The following is an 18,378-nucleotide window of genomic DNA, read 5'->3' as shown; positions in this document are numbered from 1 at the left end:
CTTCGTGGCGGGTCACACACACAGCAGCTTTGCTCAAAAACATTTTACTCCTGCTTGTTCCTTCTAGCCCTCACCCCAGATCCAAGCCCAAGCCCAGTTCCGGTGGGGGCTCAGTCCTCCGGAGTCTAGGAATCGAGGTTCAAAAAGGGCATGGCAGCCGATGGGGCAAGATTGGGGCCTTTTCTGTGCTTGCAAACTTGCTGCCCAGAGGCAGCCCCAGCTCAGAAGATAGGAAGAGGGTGAAGTGATGGGGCTTATCAGGCAGGACTGGTGGGGCGCTGGGGCCAGCTTTTCAGCAGCAATTAGCCTAGTCTTCTGGAAACAAAGCAGGGAGCCAGGGCTCATTTTCATAGTTAAGGGTCCTCAGGGGCTCCATAGAAGCCCAACCGGCAGGCTTGTGGACAGCAGGTGGAGGCGGCCAGAGGTTCTAGCCAATGCCACAGGTAATGAGCCTCCCAACTGTGGATTGTAGTCCCAAAGAACCAACCCAGAAGAGGGGGCTCAAAGGTCAGGATGTACTCCCACAGGTCTTGGGAGGAAGGAGTGAATCAAGCCGGTCCCTAGGCCCAAAAGATGTCAGGGAAGGGCCAGGTCCATTCCCAAGGCAGGCATCTGTCCTTGGGTGCAGTGTGTGGAAGTCCTGGAAGCAGGGTCAGCTCCTTAGATGACTAGCTTAGCAGAGGAGGCTGAGGGTCAGGCCTAGTGGCAGCAGAAGGATGAGCCCCAATAAGCTCTGGGCTGGGGCAGAGCTGAAGGCCTGATGGTAGACACAGAGATTGCCATCGGGCTGGGACTCCTGGATTTGGGGCACCACACGAGGCTGGAGCTCTGTCACTTGATGGTGAATCCAGGAGGCATAGCTGGAGGTCAGAGTGTACACGCCAGGCCTGTTGGGGGCCCCACAGGCATCGCCCCAGCTCACAATGCCTGCCAGGTACCACAGGCCCGCCACAGGGCAAGAGAGCGGGCCCCCAGAGTCACCCTGAAGAGAAGAGCCGTACAGTAATATCAGGATGAGGCCCCAGGCCTCCAGTCAGCCACACCAGCCCCATTAGGCCCTCATTTCCCCCTGAGACGCACTTGTCTCACTGGACCCCCCTGCATTTACCTGGCAGGCATCCTTGCCCCCTCTCACATAGCCAGCACACACCATGTCCTGCTGGATAAAGTGGGGCTCCTCAGGCTTAGCGTTGATGTTGTACAGGCAGTTACAGGTCTCGCGGCTGATCAGCGGCACCTCGAGTTGCTGTAGTTGCCGGGGGGCCAGGAGGCTCACTGGAGGAGCAAAAGATGCTTGCCTGAGGCCTTCTGCCCTGAGTTAGGTACCACCCCCATGGCTCTGGACATCAGTGCCCACCTCACCTGAGGGCGCCACGTGGCCCCATCCGGTGACGGTACATTGGAGACCATTGGGGAACGAAGCGTTGGCTGCAGGGAGGCAGATGGGCCTGATGTAGCGGGAGAAGGTGACCGGGCTACTGAGTTGGAGGAGTGCGATGTCACCCTGGGAGCCCTCCTGCTGGTAGCTGGTGTGGGAAATGACCTGTGCCACGGTGCGGACCTCGGCCTCAGGGGTATAGGAGTCCAGCTGGTGGGCACCCAGCTTTACCTCATAGTCTTCCTTCACGTGCTCCCTGCAGGTGGAGGGGCCAAGGCTGGGACCCAGGAGACCTCTCCCACTTCCCTAATCCTGCATTGCCCTGTTCCACCCAACCCCAGTCTGTCTGGTCCCAGGCAAATGGCCTTTCAGGTCACAGACCACAGTTTTATCCTGTGACCTGTGACCTCTGTCCTTCACTCCTCACTGATCCTTTCAGACTGAATCATTGATATCCCTAGATCCCACCCAAGGACCCCAACCTCTGGCCTAGACTGATCCCTAACTTGGACCTCAGCCTACTTTTGACTCCCTGCCCCATGCCCCTCGCCCACCACCCAGCTGGTACCTTGGGAAGCAGTGAGCAGCTGAGAGCACCCACTGCTCAGAAACGAGAGAACCGCCGCACACATGGACGCCATCATAGGTGATGCTGACCTGCCAGGGCCACTGGCCAGCGGCTGCACCGCTGCCGCCTGTGATTCGTGCTTGGGAGGCCACACCACAGAAGGCTGTCCAGGGAGGAAGGTCAGGAGGTCAGGTCCTGTTGGGGCCCCCGTACCTCCTGGGGCCTCAGGCCTGCCACTTCTAACAATCTGGTTTGGAGTCTGGGAAGTGAGTTCCCAGGAGCCAGCCACCCGTTTGTCCTCATCCACTGCTCAGCGGGCATGGTTAGTTCTGCCCCCCCCTACCGAGCTCATTACCCAACTTGGGTTTCTTCCAGCTTCCTTTCTTTTAGGCCCTCCACTCAGGCCACTGAGTGCCTTCCACTCAGTCCACTCCTTACACATCAGAAGATCTTTATAAACCACAAATCTGATCAGGTCACACCTCAGCTTAAATCCTTTCCGGGCTCCACATGGTCCTTAACATACATTCCAGACCTTCCATGACAGGACCATCTGCTCCAGCCATCCCTCCGGACACTTCCTGTCACACACAGGGGGCTACACACTTGTTTGCCTCTAGACCTCTGCTCAGCCAGGCCACTCTGCCGAGCATCCTCCATCCCTCTTGCCTCATCCTACTCCGCTCAGCAAACCTATTTGCCTATGGAGGTGATTCAAATGCCAGCCTCTCCTTAACCTGCCCTGACCCTGCTGGCTGAGTTGGACAATGGCAGGAACGCCCAGAGCCCCCATGCTCCCCCCACCCCCAGCTGCCCTATCATACAGCTGTTGTGCTGGTGTCTGTGACTGCTTCATCTGCACTAATCTGGGTAAGTCCCTGGTGACAGGGACTGGAGCACAGGGCTGGGCACACAGATGGAGTCGTGGATATGTGTCTAACAAACAACAGGACTCCCACACTGAACATCTGATTTCCAGGACGGCCTCACCCCCACGGAGGCCTCCCCTCTGTGGAGCAGGACCCAACAGCCCTTCACAAAGTCACCTCCCCTCCCCGCCGCCCCCCCAGCAGAGAAAACTCCCCAGCCAAGCTCCTCCTTCGCTCCTCATAATAATGACAATAGCTACTATTTAGTGACGGTCCAGCAATGCCAGGCTGCGGGAGGGCTTTCACTTCCTTTATCTCCAGGAGTCCTCCCTGGGCCCCAGGAGACAAACATAACTGACTTCCTTTTTGAGGGGAGAGGACTGGCCAAGAATACACAGCCAGTGGTTTGCGGTGAAGTGGGCACTGAAAACCGGACTCATAGTCGAGTGGTGTGCCTTGCAAGGAAGGAAACCCCTGGTTTGTTTTCCTCAAAAGATGTACCTTTGGAGTCAGACCAGGGTTTAAAATCCCAGCTATGCCTCTTACTGGCTGTGTACTCTTGGGTAAGTCACTTCTCTGCATCGGAGTTTCTTTCTCCATAGAATGAGGGCTGTAACCTCCATCTCACAGAACTACTGGGAGGATTTACATAAAGCAGTAAGGGTAAGGAAGAGGGCCCTATGGAGAGAGGCTCAGGTACTCATGAAACATTCCATTGGAATCTGAACCCACGTCCCCTTCCTTCCCCCTCCCCCACCCAAGCCTCACCTTCATCCCCTCAGCTCCAGGAGGGAGAGAAAGAGGGAAGGGTAAACAGGAAAGACCCTGAGAAAAAGTTCCCAGATCCCTTAGCACCTGCCACTTCTCCAGAGGCTGTCCCACCCCGCCCTGGGAGGCCAACGCCGAAGGGAGAGGGAGAGGCCCGGAGCTAAGGAGCTGAAGCTGGGGGTTCTTGAGTCCAGGGTAAGGGGTGTGCCCAAAAAAGGGTTATACCCCCAGCCTATGTGTATTACCCCTCCCTTGAGCCCCACACTGTCTGACCACCGCACATACTCACCAAGTCCGGACCGGAATAATCCAAGTAAAAGCAGAATGGCCACAGCCTCCAGCCACCCAGGCCCCAGACCTGCCCTGTGGGCCATGGCCCAGGACCAGGGCCCCCGGGGAGACACCAGGCACCCGAGGGAAGGTACCTAGGGCTGGTTTCAACGGCAAGTTCCTGGTATTGGGCCCAGAGGGAAGAGATCCTGGAATCCGCACTGGGAAGGGAGAAGAGATGTCCAAGACTAGATTTGAAGGCAGAGGTAAGGCGCAAAGGGAGACGCTGGGGTCTCCGCAGCCGTAAGGACACGTCTGCAACTCGGCCTAACTACGCGGAGACCTTCCAGAATGTGGATCCTTGGAGAAAGGCACCTACCTGCCTGCCCCTCCCCTGGCCCCGCCCTCCACACTTAGCTCCACCAGGTTTTCTGGATTACAAGGTCCTAAGTCCTCCCAGATCCCCAGGCTCTGTGTGTGTGTGTGTGTGTGTGTGTGTGCCCTCCAGGCGGGACTGGAAATCCCTGATAGCTAGGCTCCCTAGAATGTGACCCAAGTGGCATCTGGCCCAGGTCTTTCAGGTCTCCCAGACCAGTTATGTCCCCCAGGGCCTGGCCCAGCCTTTCTTGTCCTGGGGCTGCTGTGCTCCTCCTTCCTGCTCTCCCTCAGCCTGGTCTTTGAGCCCAGGACCCCTGTCTTTTCAGGCCCTCCTGTAGAGACTGCAGCATCATCTGTGTGCAGCGTGACTGGCCATGCTGATCATCTCACAAATATTTCCTGAGTGCCTACTATGTTCCAGGCACAGGAGACAAAGCAGACACCATCTCTGCCTTCACTGAGCTCACAGTGAAATAGGGGTGACAGCTTCGAATCAAATCATCACACAGGAATTCTAGAATAATTTCAGGCTAGGCACAGGGGCTCTGGAGGCCTGATCACGGGAGATTGACATCGGCCGGCATTGAGAAGGGCTCCCAGAGAAGGTGCTATTAGGACAGAGGCCTGAGAGGCGATGGGAAGTGGCAAAGGTAGTCGAAGGATGGTCCGGGAAAGCGTGTCCGGGTCGAGGTTGCAGCGGGGAGGAGGCACAGGCTCAGGGGAAGAAGGAAGGCCCAGTGGCCCAGCCAGGGGACAGGTTTGTCCTCAGGTTTGCACCTGGGCATGTATGTTGGCTTCAAGCCTCAGAAGAGAGCCCCACTCCCCCACCTACTTTCTCTAAGACTGGGACCTCATAGCCGAAATTTTAGGGCCCCAGAGGGTAGGGAACTCCTGGAGTGGAGTGGGAAGGGGTCTAAGCTGGGGAGGAGGGGATGACATTGGACACTGTGGTGGGTTTGGGTCAAGGGTGGGTGTTTATCTATTTATTTAATTTTTAAAAAGATTTTATTTATTCACGAGAGACACAGAGAGAGAGAGGTAGAGACACAGGCAGAGGGAGAAGCAGCTCCCAAAGGGGAGCCTGACGTGGGACTCGATCCTGGGTCTCCAGGATCACGCCCTGGACTGAAGGCGGCACTAAACCGCCGAGCCACCCAGGCTACCCAAGGGTGGGTGTTTAAATGTTTGTGGGGGATGGCATCCGGGTACTGGACACAGGTGGGCTATCCTCTTGGGGCTCTGGCAGCCAATGACAACCCTGGCCCTTAAAGAACCTCTGCCATCTCCTCTATCTCCCAAGAACTTCCTCCCTCCTCTCCCGTATCCTCTGCCCACCCCACCTAGAGATGGTGACTCTGGCCCCAAAGGTGACCCCTCTGCCACCTTCATCTGTGACTTGCACCCCAAGTACTGCCTCCTTCCTGGGTCTCCATTTGCTCTTTTTCTGTACTCAGACATAATCTCTTCTGTGACCCTTTCTTAATCCCCAGCCAGGGACGTCTCCATATGTATTCCCTGGTCACAGAGCACTACTTCATGGGCTGATCCATCAGACCCCAGACCCCCTGACTTCGGAGTAAGCAGGGAATGCAGTTGTATTCATGCTGGGAGGGCACTAATACATGAGGAGCGAGGGGGGCTGGCTCAGTTGGTTAAGCGGCTGCCTTTGGCTTGGGCTTGGATCCTGGGAGTTCAGGGCTCTCTGCTCAGTAGGGAGCCTGCTTCTCCCACTTCCTCTGCCACTCCTACGCCCCCCATCCCCACCTGTGCTCTCTCTCTCAAATAAATAAAATATATATTTTTTAAGATTTTAATTTATTTATTCACGAGAGACACATAGAGAGAGGCACAGAGACACAGGCAGAGGGAGCAGCAGGCTCCACGCAGGGAGCCTGATGCGGGACTCAATCCTGGGACTCCAGGATCATGCCCTGAGCTGGAAGGCAGACACTCAACCCCCGAGCTACCCGGGCATCCCTCAAATAAATAAAATCTTAAAAAAAAAAAAGGTGAGTGGGGTAGTGGGATGTACACACACAAGGACACATGATGATGCCCCCGAGCTACCCGGGCATCCCTCAAATAAATAAAATCTTAAAAAAAAAAAAGGTGAGTGGGGTAGTGGGATGTACACACACAAGGACACATGATGATGCCCAAACTCTGGGGACACTGGGCAGGATGTGAAGGTGGGGAACTGTTAAGCGTGTGTCATGTATGTATTGGGGACACTGGAGGTGTACACTCTGGGTCACTCAACAGGGTATATATATGAGGGGGCATCTGTCTGTGGATACAGGATATGGTAGCCCCTGGACTCCCAGACTCCAGGACCCTTCTTCAACCCTCACCCTAGCCCTTGTTCTGGGTTGGGGGGAGGACAGTAGGGTCTGAGCCTGGGCTGAGGTGTCTGGCAGGTGCTAGGGATGCTGATTCCACCGGGGAGGTGACACACACCCAGCTGCCACCCCACCTCCCCCGCCCTGGGGCAGGAATGAAGGACAGCTGCCACGTTATCAGGGACACATTTCCTGGGAGCCCAAAGTCTGACTCACAGAGCCCCAGCAGGGATGGGCCCTACCCTGTGGGCTTCCCCCAGCCCCTTGGCCTGCCCCCAGCAATGACATAAGGCCATGTGTCTGTGTTTACACCTTTATTGTCCGCTTCCCGGTGCCCCCAAGGATTCCGGAGCCCAAAATAGCTGGGGAGGCCCAATTACCCAGAGCCAGAGCCGCTGCAGTCCAGGTGGGTGGGGCGGCCTGGAGGTTCGGTGGCGGTGGCGGGGCGAGGGAACAAAGCCGGTTGGGCCACATTCCAGCTGTACTGGGTGGGAAGTGGAAGGTTGGAGGGAGTGGGGGGAGGAGGAGGGGTGGCTCACGGACCCAGGCCCCCTCAGCCCTGGATCAGGGGGGTCAGGAGCAGCAGGAAGAGGGCAACCCGAGGGGAGCCTGAGGCCCTGGCCATTTCAGGGGGGCAGAGGTTGCTGCCTTCAGGGGGCCAGTGGGGGTAGCCATTGGGAGGCAGGAAATGGGCTTCCTCCACCATCTGGGAGATCCAGGCCTCTTCAGGGCCAATGGCAGCGAACAGCTCCCGGCTCCCTCGAACAGCCATGCCCATGAGCACCCAGGAGCCTCCCTCCGTCTGGCACAGGAGGGGAGGTGCTGAGGTCACCTGCAGTATCAGAGCCAAGCCCCAAAGGGTCTCTTACCCTTCCTCCTGCTCCTCTATCTCTTCTTAGAGTCCAGCCACAGAGCGCTGCTTGTCCCTATCCTCAGGCATCCGAGCCCCTGGTCTCTCTCTAAAGTCCAGATGGGAAGCACTGCTTCTTCCCATTTGGGGCCCAGCACTCAAGAATTCTAACCCAAGGGCGCCTGGGTGGCTCAGTGGTTGAACGTCTGCCTTTGGCTCAGGTCACAATCGCAGCATGATCCCATGATCCCCACATCAGGCTCCCCGCAGGAGGCCTGCTTCTCCCTCTGCCCATGTCTCTGCCTCTCTGTGTCTCTCACAAATAAATAAAATCTTAAAAAAAAAAAACAGAATTTCAACCCAGCTCACTCTATAGGGTCCTGCTGGGCTGCCCAGTGCTGCCTGGCTCCCCTCTCCCCGGACGGGGATGCCCAGGCCCCATTACCTCACATCTGTCCTCCTGACCCTCCGAATACAGAACACAGAGAGTCCCAGGGGGCAGGATGCCCTGATAGAGACAGTGACAGAGTCGTGGCATCAAGATAGAGACAGCTGCAGCCACGGGGACTAGAGAGAGAAGAGAGGGTTGTCGCAGGGCTTCTGGCCTTCAGTCACTCCTCACCCCCAGGACCCTGGGCTCTCACCTCGGTCCCGGGGGTCCTTCCAGCCCAGCACCCAACAGCTGGCCCCCAGGGGGATACCCCCTGGGTGAAGGCAGATGGGCAGGGCTGATGGGGAGGGTTCCACCCGGGAGCTCAGCTCCAGGAGGGCCAAAGGGGGCCGAAGTCCCAGGTGCCGGGGCAGGCGGATGCTGGTGACCACCCGGGATACCTGGTGGCCCTGTGGGAGGGGGTTGGCCCCTGCCCGGCCCAGGTACACTTCAATATAAGGCACTGTCGTGGAGCCTGGCCTGTTGGAACAAAGCTCAATGTCATCCCCTGCTCTCCCAGTGGCCGTAAAGTCCTTCCCAGTGCAGAATGGGTCGTTCCATTGAGTATTCCTCCTGCCAGATCTCTCTTCTACCTCAAAACACTTGAGGCACTCCCCTGCACCGTAAGAGCCCCAAATGGAGAGTCCCACTATTGTTAAGAGCCCTTAGGCCCATCTCTCCATTTTTCCTTCTTGTCCAAGAGATGGGTGAGACCTACCTGAGGACACAGTGAGTGGCTGCCAGAACCCAGCCTGGGGCCACCAGGATCCCAGTGCAGACTCGATCTCCAGCCACGTGCACTTCTGCCAACCAGGGCCACAGGACCCCCACCACAGCGGGCTCTGGTCGCAGGCCACAGGCTAGGGAGAGGAGGTGACCACTTAAACGGAGGCTTCGCAGCTGACCCATGAAGACCTAACCACGGGTCTTAGCTCATGTAGGAGCCCCTAAGCCCCAAAGCCTCAGGAGACATTAAGCCCTGAGCCCTCACCACCATGTTCTGTGTGCGGGGGACAAGTCTGTGTGTCAGTCTCCTCCCCCTCAGAGCCCCAGTCCCAGGTCAGCTGGTCTTCTAGGTAGGCTCCGCGCGTCACGTGGCTGATCCACGGGCCATGGGTCTGCAGGGGGTGGAAGACTCTGGGACGCAGGCAGCCACTGGAAAAGTCGCTGATTCCAGCCAGGAACCAAGTCCCCTCCTCCTGGCACAGGAGGCTCCGATGAGAGTAGTTCTGCAAGCAAGAGTGTGTGCGCGCTAGTGAGAGGCTCTCCAAGGTCCTGGGGCTTTCCTGCACCTCCCTCTCTCTCTCCGTCTCTCTCTCTCCCACTCAGACATGACAAGCCCCACCTCCTCCACGCCACTCGCCAATACTAGTCTGCACAAGAAGTCAGCCCTCGCTTTAGGATTCTCTGTGAACCTAGGTGTAGCAAGGCCAGACGTCGCCCAGGGCCCATCTCAGGCCCCTCCCCGAAGTGCTCCAGGTGGCCTTCAGGACCCGGGCGCCCGGCCCCTGCCCCCCGCCCCCGCCCCCGCCCCCGCCCCCGCCGCGCACCCAGCAGCCGCCCGCCTCCTCCTCCTCCTGGTACGCGGGGCAGAGCGCGCGCGGCGGGTCTCCCGGCGGCGGCACGGACGCCCCCTGGCGGCCGTACAGGCAGTGACACCACCAGCCGCCCAGCAGCTCGGCCTCGAGCTGTGCGTTGGGGCCGGGCGCAGGTTCTGGAACCGAGAAGAGAGAGCGCCAGCACCGCGTGGGAGTGAGTCCCGCTCGCCTCCGTCCAGCCCGGCGCCGCCCCCTGCTCACCCCCGCGGCCCCAGCGAGCCAGGCGGCAGCGGCTGCCGGGCAGGAAGTAGTGTTCTGGGTGAGGGAGGCACACTGGCCGTGGGGCCGTGCTCAGGTTCACCGGCGCTCGCAGCTGCAGCAGCGCCAGGTCCGAGGCGTCGTCCCACGAGGCATTGTCGTGCGGCACGAGGCGCGCCACCAGCTCTGCGCGCGGACGCGAGGGCAGCAGCACGCGCCAGGTGTCCAGGTCGCGGGGCGGGCCATCTGAGTTGATGGGGCTGCGGGATGGGGGAAACTGGGGCCGTGGGCCGGATCCTGCACACTCAGCTCAAAACCACACACACACACACACACACACACACACACACACATCTGGCTTGGACTCGTGGCATCCCGGATCAAACTCATACTACCCCCTACTCGCCCCAGGTAGACTAGGATCCTACTTTGCGAGCTGGATCCTACACCTGCCAGTGAGACCCCACACTCCAAATAGATGTGCCCCTCCACCCCTACTCCTACCCTACATGGGGGAAGGGCTGAGGACAGGTAAATAGTGTCTCAGGTCAGGGGAGGAGGGGCAAGAATGTGTCTGAGACTGGGTTTTCACTCACTCCAGAAAGCAGCTGGCAGGTGCCAAGACCCAGCTTTCAGACACCAACGCCCCATGGCAGGGTCTGGATCCTGGCACCATCACCTGGGCCTCCCAGGGCCAGGCCCCTGGCCTTGGGGCCTTCCCGCACTCTGAGGGGTGAGAGGCCTGGGTCAGGGGGCCTCCCAGACCCCTACCCCAACTCAAATCTCCCATGTCCAGCTGCCATCTAGGGGTCCTGCTCCCTCACCTGGCAGAGCAATGCTGCAGTTCTGATCCGTGGGCTCCCAGGCACCTGACTGGGGCTCCCAGGACTGGGTGGGAAAGGCAGGCCCAGGCTCTGAGCCAATCACCTGTTCCCGTATCCATGCCTCATAAGGAGCCACAGCGGTGAAGATTCCAGGGCGGTTCCTCCGTCCACAGCCAAAGCCAAAGCTGGTGACTCCTGCCTGGAACCATCGGCCACCTTCCTCACAGACCAGGGGGCCCCCAGAGTCTCCCTGATGATAGATAATTCAGTGTCAAGGGGTCAGCCCAGGGATCCACCAGCTTACACTGGGTCACCTCACAAAGGTTCTAGACCTCTTCTTGTTGCCCAACATAGAGCCACCTTCTAGAAATCTGCCCTGTCTGAGCTTTGTCCTCTGCATTCCCTACAACTCTAAGCAGAAGAAAGCCTTGTAAGGCAGAAAGGCTGATGAGCAGCCAAAGTCAAGGGCACCAAGCTAATGCATTCAAGACCATGCTAGAGAGACCTGCAGGGCCCATTCAGAGCCAAATGATTCTTGTTCTATAAATGCCTCAAATCCTGTTCTGGATTTCTAAGTGCAACCGCTTGTTGAAGCAAATCAGAGATGCCACAAGTCAGGAGGAAGAGGCTGTTAGAAATAAGCTGTTAGAAAGCAGCAAGCGGGGACGCTTGGGTGGCTCAGCAGTTGAGCATCTGCCTTCCGCTCAGGGCATGATCCTGGATCGAGTGGGGCCTGCTTCTCTCTCTCTGCCTACGTCTCTGCCTCTCTCTGTGTGTCTCTCAAAAACAAACAAACAAACAAACAAACAAATAAATAAGGAGGCAGGGGATTATGTCCATGGGTCCTGGAACCTCATAACTGGGGGGGACCTGGAAGGAAGGCTATCTAGCTTGAATCCATTGCCACCATGCATGCTTGAGCACCCTCAAAAATGTGTGCCATTGGGGGTGCCTGGGTGACTCAGTTAAGTATCTGACTTTTTTTAGATAATATTTTAAAAGAGTTATTTATTTGAAGATTTTATTTATGTGAGAGAGAGAGCGAGAGAGCGAGAGCGAGCATTGGAGTTGGGGGGAAGGACAGAGGGAGAGGGAGAAGCAGACTCCCCAGCTGAGCAGGGAGCCCAGATGCCAGAGATCTCCCAGCAGGAGATCATGACCTGAGCCCAAACCAGGAGTTGGACACTCAACCATCTTAGTCATCCAGACACCCCAAAGCATCTGACTCTTGATTTTAGCTCAGGTCATTATCTCAGGATGGTGGGATCAAGTGCAGAGTCTGCTTGTCCCTCTTCCTCCCCCCACTTGTACTCTCTCTCTCAAATCAATCTTTTTTTTTTTTAAGCTTTTATTTATTCATGAGAGACAGAGAGAGAGAGAGACAGAAAGAGAGAGAGACAGAGACACAGGCAGAGGGAGAAGCAGGCTCCATTCAGGGAGCCCGACGTGGGACTCGATCCCCAGTCTCCAGGATCACACCTGGGGCTGCAAGGCGGTGCCAAACCACTGTGCCACGGGGGCTGCCCTCAAATCAATCAATCACACAAAAAAATGTGTGCCATTGGAGGAAAGTTTCTGGGGAAAATAGTTAAAATATAGTATGTGTTCGCTTTCAGCAAGATACCTGGGAAATTCTTTTTTGTAAAGGATTAATCCTTCTTCTTTTTTAAATTTTATTTTTAAATAATTTCTGCACCCAACATGGGGCTTGAACTCACTACCTTGAGATCAAGAGTTGTACACTCGGGGCACCTGGGTGGCTTAGTGGTGGAGTATCTGCCTTTGGATCAGATCATGATCCTGGGGTCCTGGGATTGGGTCCTGCATCAGGCTCCCCGCAGGGAGCCCACTTCTCCCTCTGCTTACGTTTCTGCCTCTTTGTCTGTGTCTTTCATGGATAAATAAATAAAAATCTTAAAAAACAAAACAAAACAGAGTCATACATTCTATGGACTGAGCCAGTCAGGCACCCCAGATAAACTCATTTAAAAAAAAATAATAACTATGTGTTGAATATTTACTAAGTAACAGGTGCTGTATTGTGGACTGGGATGTGGAATAATAATAATAATAGCTAATACTTATTTAAGCTCTTATTAAAAACCAAACACTGTCCTAAGTGTTTTTATATCTATAAATTCATGTGATCATCATAATTACCCTATGAGGTCAATAATGCTATCATCTCCATCTGCCAGGTGAGAAAGTCTGGACATCCAGAAGTTAAATAACTCAGCCAAGGTCACAGAACTAATAAGTGGTGGTGCTGGACTTCTAACCAGGCTGACTCACTCTAGAGTCTGACACATAACCTCTGCACGGTGAACTGCCATAAGTAACAGTACCCTCTTGTCAAGCTCCAAGTTCTGTCCATTTATCTTCTCATCAATCCTCTTTAGCAATCATTAGCAATCTTGCCCTCTTTTTGCAGAGAGAGAGATGAGATTTGTCTATTCCCCATGATTCCTATCAGGGTTTTGCCTGGCCCTGCTGGGCAGATGCAGGCCTCCCCCCTCCATACCTGGCAAGTGTCTCTGCGGCCCTCCGGGTAGCCAGCACACAGCATCCCTGGCAATAGCTGGAAAGTGAGGTTGAAGGGGCCAGGCCGGCTATAGAGACACTGACAGGCAGCCTCTCCCAGCAGCCTGAGCTCCACTTCTTGTAGCACCCATGGGAGAGGCAGGGGGTCTGCAGGGAACCAGAGAGCAAAGGCTGTGAGGCAGATATGAAGTCCTCTGTTCCCTAGCTCAGCTCTATGCCCTCCAGGTGCCTCCTGGGCATCTCTATCTAGATGCCCCAGGACACCCTTACCTGCTGAATTCAAAACCAGTTATTTGAGAACTTCTTCTTACACCCTCATCTCAGGAGTGGCCCCATCAAGCACCTGGTGAGAGCTTCCATGGATGGTAGTGCAGTGGAGAAAGGTATCCAGACAATAAATGATGCATGTGGGGCTAAAATCACTGAGCTCTGTGCCCCGATATGGGTTGTGCCAATCTTGAGAGGGTACCCTTTTCAATAAAGGTGCCATAGAGACTAGCATGGCCCTGTACCAAGTTACAGAGCATGGAGTCTGGGTGTCAGCTTTGACCCCTGCCTCAGCTTTCCCCTCTCCAATCAGTTCCCAAATCCTGAAAACCTCTCATTGTGACTTCTTGCAATTTTCACTGCAATTGTCCTGGTTTAGAAAGCACAACTTTGGGTCTGGATGATTGGCCCAGGTTCCTCACTGGTCCATTCCTCACTCACCCTTCACTTGTTGCTGACAGAAAAATGTTCTTTTTTTTTTTAATTTTTAATTTTTTAAAAATTTTATGTAGGGGGGATCCCTGGGTGGCTCAGCGGTTTAGCGCCTGCCTTTGGCCCAGGGCGTGATCCTGGAGTCCTGGGATCGAGTCCCGCGTCAGGCTCCCAGCATGGAGCCTGCTTCTCCCTCTGCCTGTGTCTCTGCCCCTCTCTCTGTGTCTATCATGAATAAATGGGTAGAATCTTTAAAAAAAAAATTTAGGTAGGTTGCACACCCAGCATGGAGCCCAACTTGGGGCTTAAACCCACGACACTGGGCTCAAGACCTGAGCTGAGATCAAGAGTCAGATGCTTATCCGACTGAGCCACCAGGTGCTCCATGACAGAGGAATGTGTTTTTAAAGCTCAGCTCTGATCTTATCAAGAACACTCAACGGATCCCACTGTCTACATCTGAGGCCTACCCCTTTCCTGAGGTAAACCTGCCTTTTTTTTTTAAACCTGCCTTTGATGGAAACAATGTCTCAGAATCCAGGAACCCGTGATGGAGAGCGTGGACAGAGCTCGTTGCCTCCCCACCCAGAATCCTGAGAGGTCAGGTGATGGTGAGGCTGTACTTGAGGGCTATCCAGGCAAGTTTGGAGATTGTCGTAGGGATCCTGGGAACTGGTGGAATACTCTGGACCTTGGTTTGACCTTAGGGCTTTCATAGTCCAGCCCTAGCAACTTACGTGACCTCTGTTGCCTATGCCCCTTCCATTCCAGCCTGGCAAGCTGGCCCTTCTCCATCTGTCATGTCTCATGTGAGTCCCCAGAGTGGCCTCTATCTCCCCACACTAGCCTGTTATGCTAACTTATGTCCTTTTTATAACAGCTCCCCAGAAATCTCCTGTTCTGGATACCCTTTGTCAGGATGGTTTGGGCCCATCCCCATGGACTTCCTATGTGCTCAGAATGACCCTTTCATGTCATCTCCTGCCCTGATGGGGCCCCTCTAAGCACAGGCTGTGGTATCTCCTCCTGAAGCACCTTTTCTAAAGCCCTGGGCACTGTACAGCACAGGTCTGATCACAGTAAATGCATCGTGGGGGCCTTGTTAACATGGAAAAGTAGCATTGGATAATAGGGATGATAGGGAATGGGAAAGTGCTCTATTTCCTCTCAAACCTTCTTCTTCTTCTTCTTTTTTTTTTTAAGATTTATTTATTTATTTATTTATTTATTTATTTATTTATTTATTTATGAGAGACACAGAGGGAAGCAGAGATACAGATAGAAGAAGAAGCAGGCTCCTCACAGGGGGCCAGATGTGGGACTCCATCCCTGGACCAGGATCACGCAGTGAGCCGAAGGCAGACGCTCAACCATTGAGCCACCCAGGCGTCCCTCTCCCAAACCTTCTAGTGTAATGTTTGCTCAATCTACTGAATGTATAGCTTGTCTACCTACTAGAATTTAAGCTCTGAGGCAGGGACTTTTGCTGGTTATGTTTCACTGGCGTATCTCTAATGCCTCAGTGCCCAGCCCATTGAGAAGGTGCTCAAGAAATATCTGTTGAATAAATGAAAGATGAACTGAATAAATGAGGGTGAGCAGGGAAAAGACAGGAGGTGAGTAAGTAGAGGATGAGTGAGAGAAGGGTAGGATGGGAGGAGAGGGACCGGAGAAAGGAGGGCAGAAACGGACATTTGCTGAATGCTTAGGATATGCCAGGCGCTGTGCTTTAGTGCACGATTATCTAGGGTAAAAGTACCTAAAGTGCATTAATTAGTATGTTCGGCACCGTGCTATCAACCTTACATGGATTTCCTCACTTAATCCACCCGACAACCCCATGCACTGGCACGATTTTCCTCAATTTTCAGAGGAAGCAATGGATTGGGTGAAGCGCTTTGTCTGAAACAGCACAGCTAGGATGGGAACCCTGGTCGGATCCTAAATCCGGGAAAGAAAACAACTGGAAGGAAAGGTGAAGAGGTAATGGGTTGGAGGAGTCAGCAGCCTTGGTTTGCGAGCCCTTAGCGGGGAAGATAGAGCGAGACGGGCGGAGCGCTCAGCGGGCCGAGGTCTGCGCTCCGGGCGCTCGCCCGGGGTCCCCCTCCCGAGGCCCCGCCCCGCGCGCCCGCCCACCGGGGCTCCGGCTTCTAGGCCCGGCCCGAGGACTCCTCAGCGGGCTCCGCGGCCGCCGAAACCCACCTCCCCGACACTCACCCGCTTCCTGGATGTCCCCCCAGCCGGTGGCCCAGCAGGTGGCGCCGTGGGCGAAGCGGTGCGAGGCGCGCGGCAGGCAGACGGGCCGCACGGCGGGGCCCAGCCTGGCGGGCGAGGCGAGGCGCAGCAGGGCCAGGTCGGCGCCGCGGGCCACGCCGCTGTAGTTGCGCGGCACGAGGATGGCGGCCACCGCGCGCACGTGCGCGCCGTCGGGGGCCGCGGCCTGGGAGTGCGCGCCCAGCAGGACCGACCACTCGGTCGCAGGCTCCAGGGTCCCGTTCCTGCGCGGAGGCCCGGCGGGAGGGGGGAGGCCGACTGTCGTGGGGTAGGGGCTCAGAGCCCGCGGGAAGGTGGGGTCGGCGGGAAACCTGGGTCGGGATTTGGGGCTGGAGAGAGCCAGGTTCAGAGAGGTCCCCAGGAAGAGGGGGGAGTGGATCCGATTCCCAGGGGGTTGGTTGACTGGGGGACGCCGGACAGACGGGGTTCAGGGTCGGATGTTTGGTGGAGTGGTGGGGCGGGCCTGCAGGCGGCGCCTACCGCGTTGGGAACCGGGGTGACCCCGCTCCGCGGAGCCCTTGGGGCGGGGCGGGGGCGAGGGCGGGGAGAGCGGCGCCGGGCGGTCTCAGGCCGCGGGGCAGGCAGGGCTGGCTGTGGACCGGGGTGGGCTGTGGGCCGATACTCACGTCACGAAACAGTGAGCCGCCGAGAGCACCCAGGAAGGCGCGATGAGGGAGCCCCCGCAGATGTGGCTCCCGCTCTGATGCAGGCTCACCTGCCACGGCCAGCTCCCCGGCTGCGCGTCCGAGCCCCCCAGGATTCGGGCAGAGGGCTCAGGGCGCCCGCAGTCTGCATTGGGGCACCGTGGAGGTTGTCGCCTGCCGGCTGCCCGACGCCGGAGGCCCAGGGAGCTCAAGACGAAGCCCTGTCTCCCACCCGGCCTCAGTTTGCCCCTCTGAACAAGAACAGTGAGGACCTTGGCACGTCTAATTTTCCAGTGACTTCCACCTCCCTCCTGGCCTAGCCAGCCTTAACTTTCCTTAGGATCTGAGGAACTCCCCACTCTTCCTTACCTAGATCTTCAGGTTCTTCTTGGGTGGAACTGAGAGCTGAGGGTTAGAAGGTAAAGAGAGGAAGGTACTGGTGACTTCCAGCCCGCGACACTGCTCAGCCCCATCTTCCCGTTCTTAGGCCCCTGCCCCCTACCCTTCCCAGTCCCTGGGCTTTCAGTCCCCTGCCAGTAGGCATGTTACCCCTCCTATCTTTGCTGCCTCCCACATGACTCCCCCCACCCCCCCTACTGCCTTACCTGAGTTCTGGAAAGCTCCTGGGATGGGGCTGATGGCTAGAAAGAGGGAAGCAGGGAGAGGCTAGAGATCTACACTTTGATAAGCCCTCCCTGATGCCCTCCCAGCAAGCTCCATCTCCCTATGACACCCAAGCCTCTTTCCCCTCTCAAACACTATTCCTCTCCCTTCTGACATCTCACTCCCTCCTCCCCTTCCTCCTCTGACCCCCCATTACCCACACAGAACCCAGGAGTCCTGGTTTCCAGCTCCCCAGATACTAGGACCCTGGCCCATTGTAGCCATCTCCTGTCTCCTGAAGTTACCGAGGATCACCAGTGGAAGGAGCAGGTGGTGGGACATGGCACATTTGAGTCAGCTGGAGGCACGGAGATGGGTGAAGGTCTGCTCCCAGTCACAGCTCTGTCACTGCCTAGACAGCCCGTGTGACACCTGATGGTCCCAGGAGCAGCCCCACCCTCCCTGGCTGGAGCCCATCTCTGGCAATCTGAGAGGATCTGGGGCTGGAAGGGGAAGTAGGGAGCCTGTAGGCCCCACCCAGAGCCCTGTGAGCATCTCACATCACTGGAGGCCCAAGTTGGGGGTGGGAGGCAGATGTCCTAGTTCCAGGGCGCTGTTGAGTGGGCGATAGAAGAGTGGAGAACCCTGTGGGCAAAGGTGGGAGGAGAGGACAACCAAGGTGCTGGGAGGCTGATGTATTGGCTCCTTGGTGAGGCCAGGCCGTGGGTGAACCCAGGCCCTGGGGACAGAGGAGGTGGCCCCTCAGTGGCGTGACTCACCTGAGACCTCACCTCTGTTCAGGGTGTGCCTTACCCCAAAGGCTTGGTCCTTTCTTCTCACACAGCTCTGGTTACTGGAGTTGCTGGCCAGGTCTGGGAAGGGAGCCCTAGGGAATTCAATCCCATCCCAACAAAAGGATCACAGATTTCCGGCAGGTTGGGCAGGGCTGAGGATTCTGGGAGGGGGCTGGGCAGCCTGGCAAAGCCAAAAAGATAGCACCCTTTTCTGTGTTAGAGTACTCTCAAGTGTTGTCACTCTTTGTGTGACCTTGGGAAAGTCACTCAACCCCTCTGTGTGTTTCAGTAGGAGGCCACCTAAGAAACATGTGGTGCCTCAAAGAGGAATTGAGAGGAATTTAATGAAGGAA

At 56.4% G+C, this 18,378-nt stretch overlaps 2 protein-coding genes across 5 annotated transcripts; both read right to left on the bottom strand.

Moving 5' to 3' along the window:
• Positions 1–28: 28 nt before the first annotated feature.
• PRSS8 (serine protease 8) lies at positions 29–8,708 on the bottom strand. 2 transcript variants are annotated; one of them, XM_041748800.1, is made up of 6 exons: positions 8,569–8,708; positions 3,873–4,074; positions 1,947–2,109; positions 1,363–1,634; positions 1,109–1,275; positions 29–982 (listed from the first exon to the last, which is right to left on the bottom strand). In XM_041748800.1, the coding sequence occupies exons 2-6, from the start codon at positions 3,955–3,957 to the stop codon at positions 674–676; spliced, it is 996 nt and encodes a 331-aa protein (XP_041604734.1). In that variant the 5' UTR covers positions 3,958–4,074; positions 8,569–8,708; the 3' UTR covers positions 29–673. The 2 variants fall into 2 exon arrangements, with proteins under 2 accessions (XP_041604734.1, XP_041604733.1); XM_041748799.1 differs by lacking the exon at positions 8,569–8,708 and having other exon boundaries at positions 3,873–4,290.
• Positions 6,870–17,597, bottom strand: PRSS36 (serine protease 36). Of its 3 annotated transcripts, none has more exons than XM_041748794.1 (15): positions 17,537–17,597; positions 17,234–17,269; positions 16,998–17,033; positions 16,611–16,773; positions 15,928–16,208; positions 12,992–13,158; positions 10,471–10,720; positions 10,243–10,372; positions 9,650–9,906; positions 9,401–9,564; positions 8,842–9,079; positions 8,569–8,710; positions 8,065–8,330; positions 7,866–7,987; positions 6,870–7,402 (listed from the first exon to the last, which is right to left on the bottom strand). In XM_041748794.1, exons 1-15 carry the CDS (start codon positions 17,571–17,573, stop codon positions 7,124–7,126), a joined length of 2,568 nt encoding a protein of 855 aa, XP_041604728.1. In that variant the 5' UTR covers positions 17,574–17,597; the 3' UTR covers positions 6,870–7,123. The 3 variants fall into 3 exon arrangements, with proteins under 3 accessions (XP_041604728.1, XP_041604729.1, XP_041604731.1); XM_041748795.1 differs by having other exon boundaries at positions 9,416–9,564; XM_041748797.1 differs by lacking the exon at positions 7,866–7,987 and having other exon boundaries at positions 8,252–8,330.
• Positions 17,598–18,378: the final 781 nt, after the last annotated feature.

This window comes from Vulpes lagopus, chromosome 3 (genome assembly GCF_018345385.1).
Source record: "Vulpes lagopus strain Blue_001 chromosome 3, ASM1834538v1, whole genome shotgun sequence".
NCBI classification, from domain to species: Eukaryota; Metazoa; Chordata; class Mammalia; order Carnivora; family Canidae; genus Vulpes; species Vulpes lagopus.
This window is presented reverse-complemented; position numbering and strand designations above follow the sequence as displayed.

Bases quoted from the DNA above. Each gene is read 5' to 3' on its own strand.
- PRSS36 (XM_041748794.1), bottom strand. From the start codon at position 17,573: ATGTCCCACCACCTGCTCCTTCCACTGGTGATCCTCG. The intron at 9,080-9,400 runs GTGCGCGGCGGG...TCTTGCTTGCAG, and splicing joins AGGAGGCGGGCGGCTGCTGG to AACTACTCTCATCGGAGCCT. The intron at 7,403-7,865 runs GTAATGGGGCCT...CTGATACTGCAG, and splicing joins GTCAGGAGGACAGATGTGAG to GTGACCTCAGCACCTCCCCT.
- PRSS8 (XM_041748800.1), bottom strand. From the start codon at position 3,957: ATGGCCCACAGGGCAGGTCTGGGGCCTGGGTGGCTGGAGGCTGTGGCC. The intron at 2,110-3,872 runs GTGAGTATGTGC...CTCCCTGGACAG, and splicing joins ATTATTCCGGTCCGGACTTG to CCTTCTGTGGTGTGGCCTCC. The intron at 1,635-1,946 runs GTACCAGCTGGG...CTCCACCTGCAG, and splicing joins GCTGCTCACTGCTTCCCAAG to GGAGCACGTGAAGGAAGACT.